At 38.8% G+C, this 14,934-nt stretch overlaps 2 protein-coding genes across 2 annotated transcripts in view; both read left to right on the top strand.

Moving 5' to 3' along the window:
* col24a1 (collagen type XXIV alpha 1 chain) overlaps window positions 1-1,565 on the top strand; it is a 109,556-nt gene extending 107,991 nt beyond the window's left edge. Inside the window, exon 60 of the mRNA XM_030434034.1 lies at window positions 134-1,565. Coding sequence (XP_030289894.1) covers window positions 134-280 — 147 coding nt within the window. The 3' untranslated portion in view covers window positions 281-1,565. The remainder of the gene's footprint in view (window positions 1-133) is intronic.
* A 1,077-nt stretch (window positions 1,566-2,642) lies between these two features.
* The window catches only part of znhit6 (zinc finger HIT-type containing 6), a 32,146-nt gene continuing 19,854 nt past the window's right edge, over window positions 2,643-14,934 (top strand). Inside the window, exons 1-5 of the mRNA XM_030432142.1 lie at window positions 2,643-2,845; window positions 3,210-3,275; window positions 7,322-7,428; window positions 7,608-7,693; window positions 11,144-11,247. Coding sequence (XP_030288002.1) covers window positions 2,730-2,845; window positions 3,210-3,275; window positions 7,322-7,428; window positions 7,608-7,693; window positions 11,144-11,247 — 479 coding nt within the window. The 5' untranslated portion in view covers window positions 2,643-2,729. The remainder of the gene's footprint in view (window positions 2,846-3,209; window positions 3,276-7,321; window positions 7,429-7,607; window positions 7,694-11,143; window positions 11,248-14,934) is intronic.

Here is a 14,934-nt window from a genome sequence, read left to right as displayed (position 1 = left end):
TTCCACCACTGAATGTCAGACTTAGATTTCAGTGAAAAAATGTGAACACATTTTGTAATATTATGACTGTGACTGGAAATTGAATCACTTTAATGATGATTTCTCTCTTTCTTCTCCCCTCATCCTCTTTCAGATCCAAGATGGCAGCTGGCACCAGTCACGTTTCTTCTTCCACACTCAGGATAGTCGTCAGCTACCCATTGTAGACATACAGGAATCGCCCACATCACAACCCAGTAGTCAGCAGCGTATAGAAATTGGCCCAGTCTGCTTCCTCTGACACCAACATCCCTTTCATGTAGCTTACTTTCATGAGCTACTAAAATATAAGGCTGTTACACAAAATGGCTGCCCACCAAAGAGTGAGTGTCCATCAGACTTTGTCATGGAAACCGTTAATGAGACCTGTCGGAGCAACAGAGGTTCAACCGCAGGCAGATCAAGATGGAAGAACTATCTGTGGAACATCCAGGCTACGAAGGCCAAAGGAGAACATTGTATACCAATATTTATCAATAATTGTGTAAAGTATGTTTTGTTAATAATTGTTAGTCAAACGGTGCTTAGATTGGCTGTATATGGACCGATGTTACTCCCCGATAGGAGGGCGGGGCCTCACTAAGCAGCAGCCAATCCAAAACACACTTCTCCTTCTCACCCTCAAACACACCAAGACCATCCTAAGCAGAGGCCCAACCCGAAGGAGCGTGACAGGCCTCTTCGTAGGAGCACTGTCTAACTAACAGTTTTTATGAGTGCAATAGCATGTGGGTAATGTGTGACTGCTTTAAATATTTCATTTTCATCAAAGGCTCTATTTTACATTGTTTTCATGATGTTTTTGTCTCCGGTCCTGCCCAGATGGACCTGTACATCTTGACGGATGGTGCTCTACCTCTACCTGCTCATTCGCCTCCTAGAATAGTTGCTAATGTCAAGTTAGTTCTTTTTTTTTTTTTTTTTTTTTGCCTTTGTGTTGTATGTACCGGTTACATAAAGATTTGTCATGTTGTTTAAGTACTAATGTTGATTTGGTCATTTCTAATTTATGAACCATTTTTTGATACACTACATATTTTTTTGTAGCTTTTTCTTTATTTGGTAGGTTGTTCAGGGGAAACCTATCATTGGTGCTGCAACAGAATGAGTCATCAGTGAGTTTTTACATTTCCTGTGTATATATTGACAGCATACTGTATGTTTATTTATATCCTTTTTGGTTTTGTTCACATTACTGTACCGCAGTAAGTTATACTCTCAGAGAACTATTTGGTCAACCACAGCTCAGTCTAAAGAAGTATTTATGTTTAAAAGGTGTGTTTGTGTGTTCACACCTGTGACTGTACGTGTATCATACTGTTATTTCAGCTCATGCAGTGGTGGTGTGGTGGACTGGCAGCTACAATAAGCCAGAGTCAGAAAACACAGAAAACACAGTCATCATATTCTTAACTTATATTACCTTGAACAAAGTGTAATTATATAAAGTTTGTGGAGGATAAGGTTGGATGCAAATGTGTAAATAATAAAAAAGTTGTCAAATAAATGGAACATGTTATCCACAAGTGGTTCTGTACTTTTTTTTTAAAGAACTTACACAGAATGTTAGGATCAGACTACTCTTAAGGCAACACACCAAAGGTGAATAGGCTAGAAATGTATGATTATTACTGTAAAACTTGAAAACTCAATATGAAAATGACACGTCATCTTATTAAACATGGCTAATGTTCATGTTTCCAGAACAGAAAGTAAGTAAAATAGCCAAATTCTAATGATGTTGGTGGTGGCTTAGAGGTTAAAGATACCTGGACTCCTGAGAACATGAACAATATACAAAGGATTAGGGTTAAAACAATGGGCATCACTTGCAACTCAAATGTAAGCAAAGCAAATGTGTATAAGGAACATAAAGTACAGATATTAAAAATAAAACAAGAAAGAACACAGTCTCTGATAAACACAATCAGACTGAGAAGTCATGGAAAAGGTTTCAACAGGTTAAAACTAAGATGGAACTTTTGCAAAGTATACTACATTTTGTATGTAGCATGATGACATTTTCCGGGTTATCATAGTAACAAACACTATATTTAAGGTTAAAACGATTAACTATGGCTGCCCATTTCCGCCAGTTAGAGATAGGAAATAAATGAAAACATTGCCTTGATACAAATAAAAATATGCATTCCCATTGTGAGCTGTTATATGATAAAAAGTATTAATTATATGATAAAAAGGGTCAAAATTATAAAATAAAAAGTCATAATTGTGGGATAGAAAGTCAAAATTATAACTTTCTAATCACATAATTTCTATTTTTCTCATAAATCTGACTTGTTTAATGTAACTTTATTGATATAATTAAATGATGGGGATAAATGGACATTCAAAGTGAACAGAGTTAACAGCCTAAAAAAAAAATTGACACAAAGAGTTTCTTTGAGACATTTCACAGTCAAAAAATCGATGAGAGACTGTTTGTGTGCCATGTCTAAAAAGGAAAGACGAATCAGCATCTGTATCATCTTGTGCTGACAGCATGTTTACTCCCTCGCTGGAGGACGCTGCAGTTCTCCTCCTCTGACACCAGGGGGCGCCAACGAGGAGGACTCAAACCGGAACTCACCTCCACGTGCTGCCTGTGTCCACCGGCGGAAGAGGGTTTGTTTTGGTGCTGCTTCTACTGCTGCTGCTCGTGTCCAACGTGTGTCTTCACTTCTCCTGTAATGAGCTCTGTAATTTTACAAGCGACAGACATAACGTCAACTGTGGAGAGCCACGTAGAAGAAGACGGTCCGGAGGAAGAGCTGAGAGCGACCAAAAGAAAGATTTCTCTGTCCAGGTACGTTTTTAACTGAGCAGCGAACTGCTCACTGAACTTAGCTAGCATATTCCTGTTGGCTAACACGGTCCTGGCTGAGACAATTGTAGAAGTTGTAAATATATACACATTTGTAGATATCACAAATACTAAACGAAAACCACAAGGTTGTGTCAATAGCTGTGAGGTTAGCATGTTATTAGCAAACCCTGCTGAATGCCTCAAATGTCTGTAGAAGTTTTAATGTCTGTCCCTGAAGTGGTGTTTCAGCATGTGGGTTGCTTAGAGCACCTCTTTTTCCATGTTACTGATCCTGTCTCGGGTGGTTTCAATCCAACTCTGAACAGTTTGTATGCTCCATGCTGACATGTCGTCTGTCCCGCAGTTGTGGTGTCTGTGGATCCAAGGAGGCGAAGTACACATGTCCTGCCTGTCATGCCCACACCTGCAGGTGAGATTCGCACACTCACTAAAACATGGCTTCAGATCCCAAACCACTTAGATACTTACTCAAAAGGAGTAGGCAGAAGATAAATTCAACTTGATAAAAAAAATGAAAGAATATCAATGAATCATATGTGAATGAATTCAACATGAGACAAGGAAAGGCAATGTAAACATCCCTACCTTATTCTGACGATTAATGGTGGATCAGTTCTGGTTGCTATTTTATATCAAATCTCATATAGGCATTGGCTAGGTGTCCATATAGATAAGTCATCAGAAAAGTCTTGTATGAACTTCTGATAGAATTTGTGATCTTTTTAAGTGGAATTTCAGCTATTAGTATCCAAAAAGTTAGGAATCGGAGCTCCACGTCACTGCTGTGCACTTCCCGGCAATGCACAAGCCTGTTTCTAAAATCCTCTTTTGGAAGTTTTTTAAATGTGCACACATGGTTGTAACATTTTCCAGTCGGCAATTTTGTGGATCCAACGGGAAGGTAAATCCTGAACGTTAACTCATAATGTCCCTGACGTCGTGCCAGAATGTATTCGACTTCTGTTCAAGACCAGGGGAAATGCAAAAATGAGCCTTCCTCTGTACCACATCTCAAATGTATACCTGATATCTCAGATTTTTATTAATGCAGTCTTTGTGGTGTAATAAATAGTCAGTGAATGAGGTAAATGCTGGATGCTTTGACCTGATTCCTACTCATGTTGATACTTAGACTGTAAGTATGGGCTAACCCATGACATGCCTTCGTATTGCGATATATTGGATGAGGCCGCTGCCCTAATGAATTTATATAATATGTCATGTTACATGACTTTGTCCACAGCCTCTCTTTTTATAAAGTCATGTTTGATTTCCATTAAGTCATATTTTGCTCACATATAAAGACTCCAAGCAGTTAAACACAACCAGTATCATTCAAATGAACTGTAAAGGCGAGATGCACCCATAGAGGCATCCATATTCTTTCTGAAATGTACCTGAAACCCATACTAGGCTCCCGTCAAGTCACCAAAACGCAAGAAACTTAAGTCTCTATAACTCTAATAGATTTTTTTCTGGGAGCCGCCCCTCAGCCCCTCGCTTTGCTTTCCAAATCCTTGGAATTTTTGAATCCTCCAGGTTGGCAGGCATGCTTGAAACCCCAAATATTGCATCTTAGCAGTGCCAGCAGTGCCAGGTGTCTCCTGAGCCTGTTAGCAAAAAGCAAAAAGAGTACACAAATAAAAGAAACGCCAGGTCATTATAAAACAAAGAGGAAGAAAAAAGTCAAACTTTGGCTGGCCCAGCGCTTTGATTTGTATGAGCTGATCTTCCCCAGGTGCTTACAAACAACCTCTCTTTGAGTCTCCAGTTATGTAACCTGTGAGGTAAGATGAGGGAGGAATGGGTACAAAAATAAAAGATGTGGCCTATGAAGCCCTCCAGAGAATACATTTGTGTGTGTATTGGACGATAGTCCAGAACAAACTCCTAACTTCACTACTGGGTTGGCAGTTTTTATGCTATATTCATATGAAATATTGCCGTAGTTCCTTCTGTCCATGGCGTTTGATAGCTTTAATAGCTGAGTGCATGATTGTAGACAGGTTTTTCCCAGAATGTTTAACCATTCATCAAGTCTTCAGGGACACGTACTTGTTTATATCATTAAAACTGCAGTGAGTTTGCATAAATCACATGAGTTCTGTTTTCCCCTTGATGTTCTGCTCTCTCTCTATGATGAGATTATATTAGTTAATGGGGCATAAAAGCTCCGTTCCATCTGTGTCTCATATCGCAAAGAAGAACCAAAGATAAAGTTCTGCATTTTATGATGAGAAAACCAAAAATCCCCCCCGATAAGTACATTAATAAAATCTGTTCTACCTTTGCATGCAGTAATGTGATATTTATGATTTACTCGTTGCTGAGTTTTTGTTTTTACTTACTGAACTTTACTTTAATTCACGTCCAGCAACAACATGCCCCCGGCAAAAGTGATGGTCCACGGCCTGTTCCTCAAATTCTGTGGATGCTGAGGCATTTATGACTTAACCTTCAAGTACTTAATGACATACTGAAGGTCAGACCTGAAAATTTCATTAAGATTTATCAAAGGGCGCTTGGGGATGTCCTTTTCCTTTCTGTCACGGCTCCCTGTTGTTTTTGGGCATCATTCAGCATTCCTTCTACATACTTTCTTTGTCTGACTCTTGCCAAATACCTGTCTCTCAGCAAGTGCCTGCAAATGGGATTAAAGTTTTTTTTGTTTTTTTTTAATGTGTTTTTGTAAGATGTTTCTGAAAGCCAATACTGGCACTTATGAATAATCACATAAGCTTCAGTAATGTTTTATTTTAAGATATGTCAGTCAGAAGTGCAGATGAGCAGGTGCTGGAAGAATGATTCATTTAAAAGTCATTTCATAACAGTAGCTTTATGATGATGTAAAAATGCTCTATTACAGGCAGTAAGAGTCTGGTAACAGCTTATTATGAAAATCATTAACAACGTAAAATATATAGATAATTAACTTTAGTAATTCCACTGATAACAAACCATTATTATTGTTTATAAACCATTTTGTAAGCAATTCTATAAGCTTATAAACATTAGTTGCAACTATATAAAGACTAGCTTAATGTCTGGTGAAGTAGGTAGAAGTAAGTTTTAACTAAACTGATTTCCTTGAATGCTTTTAAATCCAAGCTGAGAGCATTTGAGACGACCTCCTTTATCTGTAGCTGTTTTTTATCATTTTTATTTATTTGTAACCGTTTTTACAACCCTAATTGCCGTTTGTATGTTGTACGTCTTGGTCAGGACTCCCTTGAAAAAGAGGTTTTTAATCTCAATGGGATTTTCCTGGATAAATAAAGGTTAAATAAAAAAAAAAGTTTCATTTGAGCATTTAACTGACAATGTAACACACTGAAGGCGAAAATTGACGGGCCTCAGTTGAAGCGTGTCAATTAATGCTCCTATGGATCACTGCAGGTATCGGATTTGAAATGACGGCAACACAGAATAAAAAGGAAAAAGTCTTTATTTATACGTAGTACTCAAATTCCCCAATAGCGACCTCACTTGTGCTGAAGAATCCCCCATAAAAGTCGATGACATTCAAAGGTCATGACAACTTCTGCAGTCTCATTTAGCTGCTTGTTAGCAACCGCAGTTTTCAAGACATGTTAGCGCTTTATGATTGAGCTGTCTTAGAACAAAATGTGTAAATGTCTGAAGCCTGTAGTAATCTTCCATCACTCCGACTGCTAACCAGACTATCAGGCTAACCAGGCTGTCTCATGCTAACGTGATGGTAATCCAACATTCTAAGTAGGCTTAGGTGAGCTGTTTAATTAATGGCTAGTTTAACTATTAACTGTGTATTGTTCTCTTTTGCCGTGTTAATAATTGTATTGGACATCTCTGTTTGGTTGTTTTAACTGGTGACACTTTGTTCCTGGCAAACACGACAAATTTATTACTTTGGCAGCTGTACTTGGGTGAATCCAGTGTTCTTGTTACCGTATCACTATTTTTCTCTTCACAGTATCTTTCATCTAACCTTTGTGATGGTGTCTTATCCAAGAGTTGCGGTCAGCATTTGGAACGATGTGGAGCACAGATATTGTCAGCTTCTTTTGGGGCCGTGTTTATTTATTGGACGCTGATGGATTTTGTCCACAAAAATCAGAATCGGGGAAAGCAGCTTGTTTTCTCTGGATCTTTCTCTCAGCTCACAGATATTAAAATCTTTCTGGAATGATGATAACCTCGTTAGATAATGGAGGAAATCCAGCAGTGTTTGTCCACCTGCAGCCGCAGCGCTAGTTATTTGTTTCAGTTAGTCTGGGATCAGTCTGCTATTGCTTCATATTTGTCAGTCTCAATTTAGCAGACCGGCAGTCTTTGGAAAACATTTTTTGCATTTTGTCGTCTTTGTCCAGTTTGTTTTTTTTTCACTGTCTGAAAAAGCTGAAATGCTGCCAAACCAAATTCTTCTAAAGAATTGAAGTGTTACCTAACACATTTCTGTTTGTGTCTATTTTCCAGCTTGCAGTGTGTGAGTAAACACAAGGATGACTCGGGATGCAGTGGAGTTAGAGATAAAACAACCTTTGTGCCCCTTTCACACTTTGATGAAATGGCACTTCTCAGTGGTGAGCAGTTTCTTTACACCTTCCCATTTTGGAAGAACTGAACATGGCAAAAATGCTGTTAACACTATAAGGACACTTTAAGGATGTTATTTTGGACCTGGTTTGCAGTATTTGTGAACTTACATCAGGCTGTTTTATTAATGAGTGGTATCACAATTTGTCCTTTACCTGGACTGTAGACTACAGGTTTCTGGAGGATACAGGACGATTTGCTGATGGTGCCACCAGAGACAATCTCATCCGGACTCCTCGTACCACATCAAAGGTACTCTCATTTACAAATTAAACTATCTTATGTACTTAATGTTGGGCAGGGTGCCTTAAAGGTTCCCTGTGAAGTGTTTGACCTCTTCCTTTGTGTTTATCTCATGCACACACGCAACCAAATGGCGCGGTAAACGGTCCTACCCATGGTGTCATACTATACTGATAATCAACATTTGACATGTTTAAAAGAAAGTCTTGGTCCATTACCAAAACTATAGTTTTTCAGCTGGTGAAAACGATCTCAAAATCTTTTTGTCTGAAATAGAAATGTGCTGTATATGTGAACTTTCCCACACCATTATGTAAGGTATTCTTCAGAAATTGTTGTTCCTGAAATTCAGTGTGAACTGTTCAGGTATTTAACAACCAAAAACAGATGGTTCCCTCTTCATTGTTGTCACCACTGCTCATGTGTTAGCTTTAACAGAAGGTGACAGTTCATGACTGTTCAGCCAAGACCGTTCTCCTGAGTGCTGAAGAATCTATCAGAGCTAAATTGAAAGTTAATATGGGGAGATTTAAAAGAGATTTCTTACAAACTGAGACACTTTCACCCAAAGCAAGAACAGCGTGACCCAACACTGACCACACCATCTGAATACCAGAGCCTGTATAACTCAAACTACTAAGCATGTTGCAAAGAGCCATTGATAGGAGTGAAAAAGGTTTTTACTAAAAACTAAAACATATAAAGACAATGGTAAGAGTTGGATATTAAAGCACAACAAACATATTAAACATTTATAAAGAATTATATAGAAGCACATCTGAAATGTATACATGAAGAAGATCCCAACTGAAGCAGGACAGAAATTCTGCTGCTGGTGGAAGAGGTTCATCAGAGAAACCAAACAAGAAGACTTTAGCACCGTATTGACCAGTGCACACAATACATACATCTCTGATTTGTGTAATATGTTTGTGAGTAGGTGTAAAGGTGAAGGAGTTTTTCTGTTCACTAGCTCATGTAAACATTGTTAATGCTAACTCGTGTTAAGGTAGATGACACTAGCTAGCTAACATTAGGGCAGTGAATGCTGGGCGCAAACTGTAGAAGCCCCTTTTTTTTTTGCATCAACTGGCACCTACCAAGACTAATGAAACTGCTGGCGAAACACAGATAGCATGCGACACCAAGCCGTTATTACTGTTGGCTGAAAAACCTCGTTGGAAGCTTTTCAGAATTCTTCCACAGACAAAAACAAAACAATCATATTGACCCGACCAACGTTCACAATTCACATTCATAGCAATGTTTTTTTAGGAACAGGTTTTTTTGCCTTTTTGCTTTTTTGCCGCACCTTTCTACAAGCTCTGTAGATACCAAATTTCAGTGCAAAATTTTAGATATAGAAAAATATTTGCCTTGATTATCTGGCTTACATTTTTCTAGAACCAATCAAAATGTTGCATTACTCGCATTGGAAAACCTCTGCTTCATGTAATGTGCACACAATTCTTATTTTTCATGATTTTATTTCTAGGCTTTTACATCTCATTCATCTAAAATGCACTTTCACTAACGTTGGGTAGGAAAGCTAATTCGCCTGTTGGGCCACTGACTGCAGAAAATGACTACTTGAGTTTAACCAAAACTAGCAGTTCTTGCAATGTTGGTGAGATAATGGTTTATCAAAAACGCTAGCTAAGTGACACAGTACATAAATTAGCAAAACTGAACGACCGAAACATCCGATTGGTTGAACTATACATCTTTTAAATGTAACAATTAGAGCTGAAAGTGATAGAAGAAGTTTGCTGATTTCACATTTCTCTGCAGTGTGATTTTGTGATTGTCTTTGTCAGAAGCAACTTAAAATTACGAGATATATGTGGTGGGATTTATTATAACTTCAGTTGCATTTATAGCAAAATTGTAAACTGCACGTGTCGGTGATGCATTTTTGTGTAACAGAAGACATCTGATAGACATAACTTCAAAATCCTTAGTTGAAAAAAATGCTAGTATAAAACTCTAGCTTTACCACGGAAGAATCACCATCATCTAAATGTTTTTGTGCTTTTTTACTCCACTCATGCAATGTGTGTCTGTAGTTATGCAATGCCTACTGCTGTTACCTCCAAACCACAGACATTCAATTACGTAAGATTCAGTGTCCGTGCCAACTTTCACCTTTATTGCAACTAAAGGACAACACCAGAGATATTTGATAGCTTGGAGTAAGACATGTTCTTTTATGAGATGTTTAGAGGCAGTGGCTGCTTCAGAGGTCACAAATCAATCAAAATAATGAGGCTCATTCTCAGCAAGAGATAAAGACTCTGCACATTGTGAGCTTTGGGATTTGTGTTTCCACCAGAACATTGAAATTGCAGTAAACTGCTATTAGTCTTGTATGGCTCTAACTTTTAATAAATCTCTTTGACTGTCTCTCACTACCCGCCAATCTGAAGTCATGAAGGAGCTGCATGAGTGCCAGAAAGGAAAGGCTTGTCTTCTTTAATTAAGGCAAGGCCGGTAAGGAGAAGTTCAGGTCATCTTTGGTTTAATTGTTAATGAAAGTTACATAGCCAGATTTATTGATGCAGAACAGATGTTTAATATTTAGACCCATTTGTTCTGAGAGAAGATACCCCCCCACTGACTTTCCACTGGACTGAATGCCAGCAAGTCTGTGGTCCCATCAAATCTGTTCAGAGCTAAGAATAGCAGCTCTCCGTTACATCCTGTCTCACTAAACCGTTGTTTATGCTGCTGTGAGATCTTTATTAAAGAAGTGCCTGATGACTGCTGGGTTGTCCTGCTTGGTGTTATGAATGTAGATCTGTTTTGACCCTATTAAACCAGACTTAACTGTGTCATAACTGTCAGTATTTTTCTGTATAACTACTCTTAACAGAGTATACTCTGATAACGTTCTACTTACCCTAACGAGGTGAAACTAATGATTCTGGTCGGTATCAGTTAATCTGATTATTATTAGTTTTATTAGTTTTATTAGCATAAATCAAACTTAAACACAAATGTTTTCAGTTTATTATCATAGAAGAAACAAGTGAATATCCACATCTGATGAGCTGAAACCAGTTTACAAACAAAACTTAACTTATGTGCATGTGCAAAAAAGACATTCTCAAACAAAATCTTCAATTTTAATGATGTAAGTGTCTCAGTTTGTTTAGATGTTATAAATAAATATTATTTATTTGTTTATTATGCTGTAAGATTGCGTGCCTCCCTTTATGAATTGCACGTGGGAGAAACAATTTTTTTTGACCACAGCAAAGATTTGTTTTTTTTTTAAAGGCCAAATGCCAACAAATACAGATTGAAGTTGAATCTTTGGTTATATAACAAATCGTATAATAATGATAATGTCACTATAGTCAAATATGTATCTGCAACTCTGCAGTGTTACCAGGTTTCAACAGAATGGATAAGCATACTTTTGCTGCTTTATTGAGTTGTATCATCTTTACGTTCCAGGCAAAGAAGCTGGCATCCTGTGCAAGAAAGATGAACATCATCTTGAGGTTCCTCCCCGTCACCTTCACGAGGAGCAGAGAAAACTCCACCGTCTTCTATGCAAAGTAGGAATGAAATAACTATATATAAATGATACAAATGATGTATTTTGACAAAAAATTGAATATTAGTATTTGTGTTGTCCTCAGCTGTAGTTTGACAAATCTATTTCTGCATAGTAGGAGAGGTACAAATTCTTTCAGTTTAGCAGCAGCTGTAATTTAGTGACCCAGGCTCACCACCGATGTGAGGCTATGGAAAAGCGAGTGGCCCGATTTAAAGTAACGTGAATATCCTTTTAATACAAAAGAAAAAGGCTACAACATTATTGTAGCATGTTGATAATTATTCATTGTTTAACTGTCCTACACACATTCTACAGTATCATAGAAAAGAAAGAACACAAACATACTGTCGTGCAAACACAAGTAATAAAATAACACAACACCAAGTCTGGATGCTTGGAATTCCGTCAGAGCAGCTCTGATTAAATTGTCAACCAAACAGTTTGAGGCTGCTGATACTCTCCGTCAGTCAGTCATGCTCAGTCTGGAGCCAAGTGATCTTCTGATTAGTGATGTTTTCTTTTACCACAGGATGGCACTCTTGTTAAGCCTTAACAGCAGCTGGCTCTCCTCAGGTTATTTTGTAGCAGTCTGGTATGTGACAGTGAAAATGATCTTACCATGTCTGTTAGATGTGACCTCTATACCTGAGGCGGTCAAGGTGTTGTATACAACTGCACAACAGTGTCTGTCAGAAATCACTTGAGGTTAACCCCTTCTATTGGTTCATTCAGCCATCATGCCGTCCTTGAGTAGTTTTGCTGAATTACACAACAGTTCCCTCTTCACGATGAGACCACGTTAGGATGGTGCGTTGTAGCCATTCCGTTGGCTCCTTCCAGATGTTTTCAGTTTCAGATGCACTCTTGCTGAGGATCAATGGGACCATAGTCTATGCTGCAGACAAACCATAATTGAGCAGATGCAGTGCATCTTCCCCATAATGATATTACGCCAGTTAAATGGCCAATCTGTAAACTACCAGAGGACTCTGACTAAAAAGGGTTCGAGCCAAAGGTTAGGGGTTTTCCCATTCTGTGATAATATGTAACACACTCTTTTGTGTAGTTTGAGGACAACATCATCACCATTAGCTGCGTTGCAAACAACGATGAGTCTTCTTGTCTGGAGGAAATCGACAATCTTGCAGAGTGGTGCACAGAGACCAATTTACTGCTCAATGTCAACGAAACCAAGGAGTTGATTTTAGAAAAAAGGAGGCAGATACACACCTCTGTCTATATCAGTGGAGATAAGGTGGGCTGATGAACAGTTTTATGCTCCTGGGAATCAAAATCACAGAGAACCTGTCGTGGTCATCGCACATTACCACCCTTGAATAAAAAGATAAGTAGAACAAATCAACAGCAGAGGCTCTGCGTCTTTAGGAAACGTAAAGGCCATGACACCAAACTCGAATGAAAGACCTATCTGCATCAAAAGCCAACTGTTGTGTCACCTCACGGCCAAAAAGCTGCACTTGAACACACCACACTACTGGAGTGGAAGACGGAAATTGACACCACGCTTGTTATTATAGGCGCTTCTAAGCGAGAATATGTTGGAATCATGGATACTACAGCGACAGACTCAAGGGTCTTCCCTTTCCTTGTCAGTTTCTCTTTTCGTGAACTGATCCACTTACCTGAAAAGCCAATCAAAGCAATTTCTCATACTCATACTGAGGCTGGCTTTTACAAGCCTGAGACTTCGAACTTGATGTTTAATTTGAAATTCAATTTACTCTTAATGCACACAGTGACATAATAGCAAGGCTCATATTGTTATTTGATATTTTTCCATCAGTTTAATGATTTTGTTAAATGTTGTATCAGTGAGACTTTAGACCTTGAAGTAGTTAGTAATTATTTTGCATGGTTATTTGTCCAATTGCTCAGTTTTACTGGTGGTCTTTTCATGTCTGGCATTTATTTCTCCCTCTTTGGACAACCTTCTGCCACTCATTTTCCCTTTTCCTTTGAGGCTTGAGTTCTGCCACTCTAATCCCTCTGTGGAAGAATAGAGGAGGAGAAGAGGGGAAAATGGTTATTGAACTGCACATTAAAGTTTTACGAGCCTGAAATGCCCAGGGACAACACTGGGTGCCAATCAGGATTGCCACTAAAAGAGTCCTTTGTCAGTCCCTCCAGCTGGTTTTATGTTGTTACTCTCCCTTTCACCACCCTCTTTTCCATCCTTAAAGTCTACCACTCTGTCATGTCTGTCTCTGGTGTTTTGCAGGCGCTGAGTTAAACGTGCACGTCACATCTCAGGATGAGGCAACATTATGTCAGGTTGTAGTAGCACAGTCTGCCCACCCACCCAACCCCAAACTCCCCATTCGCAACTCAACGCTTGTCAGATAGTGACAGAAAGTGTTCATTGGATAAAACCTGTTGTGTCTGTAAGGTTTTAGTTATTTCGGTTCAACACCGGGGAGATGTGTTGATTTCCCACAACTGATCGAGCAAAAAGACACAAGAAGAATCTTTATGCCTTTGCTTCTACACTCTCTGTGGAAGAATCCTTGGCCAGCTGCACAGACTTATTTCTTTGTTTAGTCTGGTTAGCTTCACTGCGAAGATTATTCAACTAACCGCAACAGTGTCCCATTCACAGACGCAGCAAATGGACACAAGGGATAGGATGAAAGGTGTACAATAAATTGCTTGGGATTGAGAACGAATGTGCTTCAGAATGTACCAAGTACATAATATAAGAAGCAGATGTGTGAGCAGTGTGACTGCAGCTGGTTAGCGACATATTCATGCTACGCACTCGCGCTGCCAGAGAAGGATCATTACTGGCAGACAGCTGACTAGAGGACTTTCATGCCTGGTGACGGTGTGTGTGTGCGTGTGAACTTATGTGTTTCTTTGATTCAATGTTTGTACGTATAATTATGGCTGTGCAAGGGCTTTGTCAACACCCTTCTCAGGTTATACATTTAAAAAAACAGGTACAAACAGAAAGGAGACTGATACTGCCTCTGAAATCAGCCCTTGGAGGGTGAGCATATAATAGCTGGCATTTGGCAGAACATTGCGAGTAGCTGTGTTTGGGTGGAATTATGTTTTCTAAAGCCTCAGCCTGGCTTGGAGGGGCATTTTCCTTTTTATAGACAGCTTGAGTGGACTGTACAACACATTTCATGGCAGTTACACGGGATAATAACTGAATATAATTCTACAATAACTTCAAATAATTAGTAATATGAGCAGCAGTATGGATTTGTACGATGTTGGTCAGCTTGTCATCTATTTGGAGTCAGCATCAGTCAGCTCTCCAGGTCAGAGGAGGCCTAATTTGCTGTTAAAGAATTCTGATCTCAAAAGTGCTACTTGTTGATTCTATAAGAGAAAAAAAAGTGTGCAAATGAAGCACAGTCATTGTCACCCACAAATACATTCTCTGACATTGTGAACTACGTGGAGACACTGTTTGTTGCTACAAGTAGCTGTGGGTGTTATCTGGCCAAACAATATCACAGTTCACAACCTAAACATCACGATCCACAACCTAAATATCACAATCTACAACCTAAATATCACAATCTACAACCTAAATATCACAATCCACAACCTAAATATCACAATCTACAGCCTAAATATCACAATCAACAACCCAAATATCACAATCCACAATCTAAATATCACAATCAACAACCTAAATATCACAATCTACAGC

Source organism: Sparus aurata, chromosome 11 (genome assembly GCF_900880675.1).
Source record: "Sparus aurata chromosome 11, fSpaAur1.1, whole genome shotgun sequence".
Lineage (NCBI taxonomy): Eukaryota > Metazoa > Chordata > Actinopteri > Spariformes > Sparidae > Sparus > Sparus aurata.
This window is presented reverse-complemented; position numbering and strand designations above follow the sequence as displayed.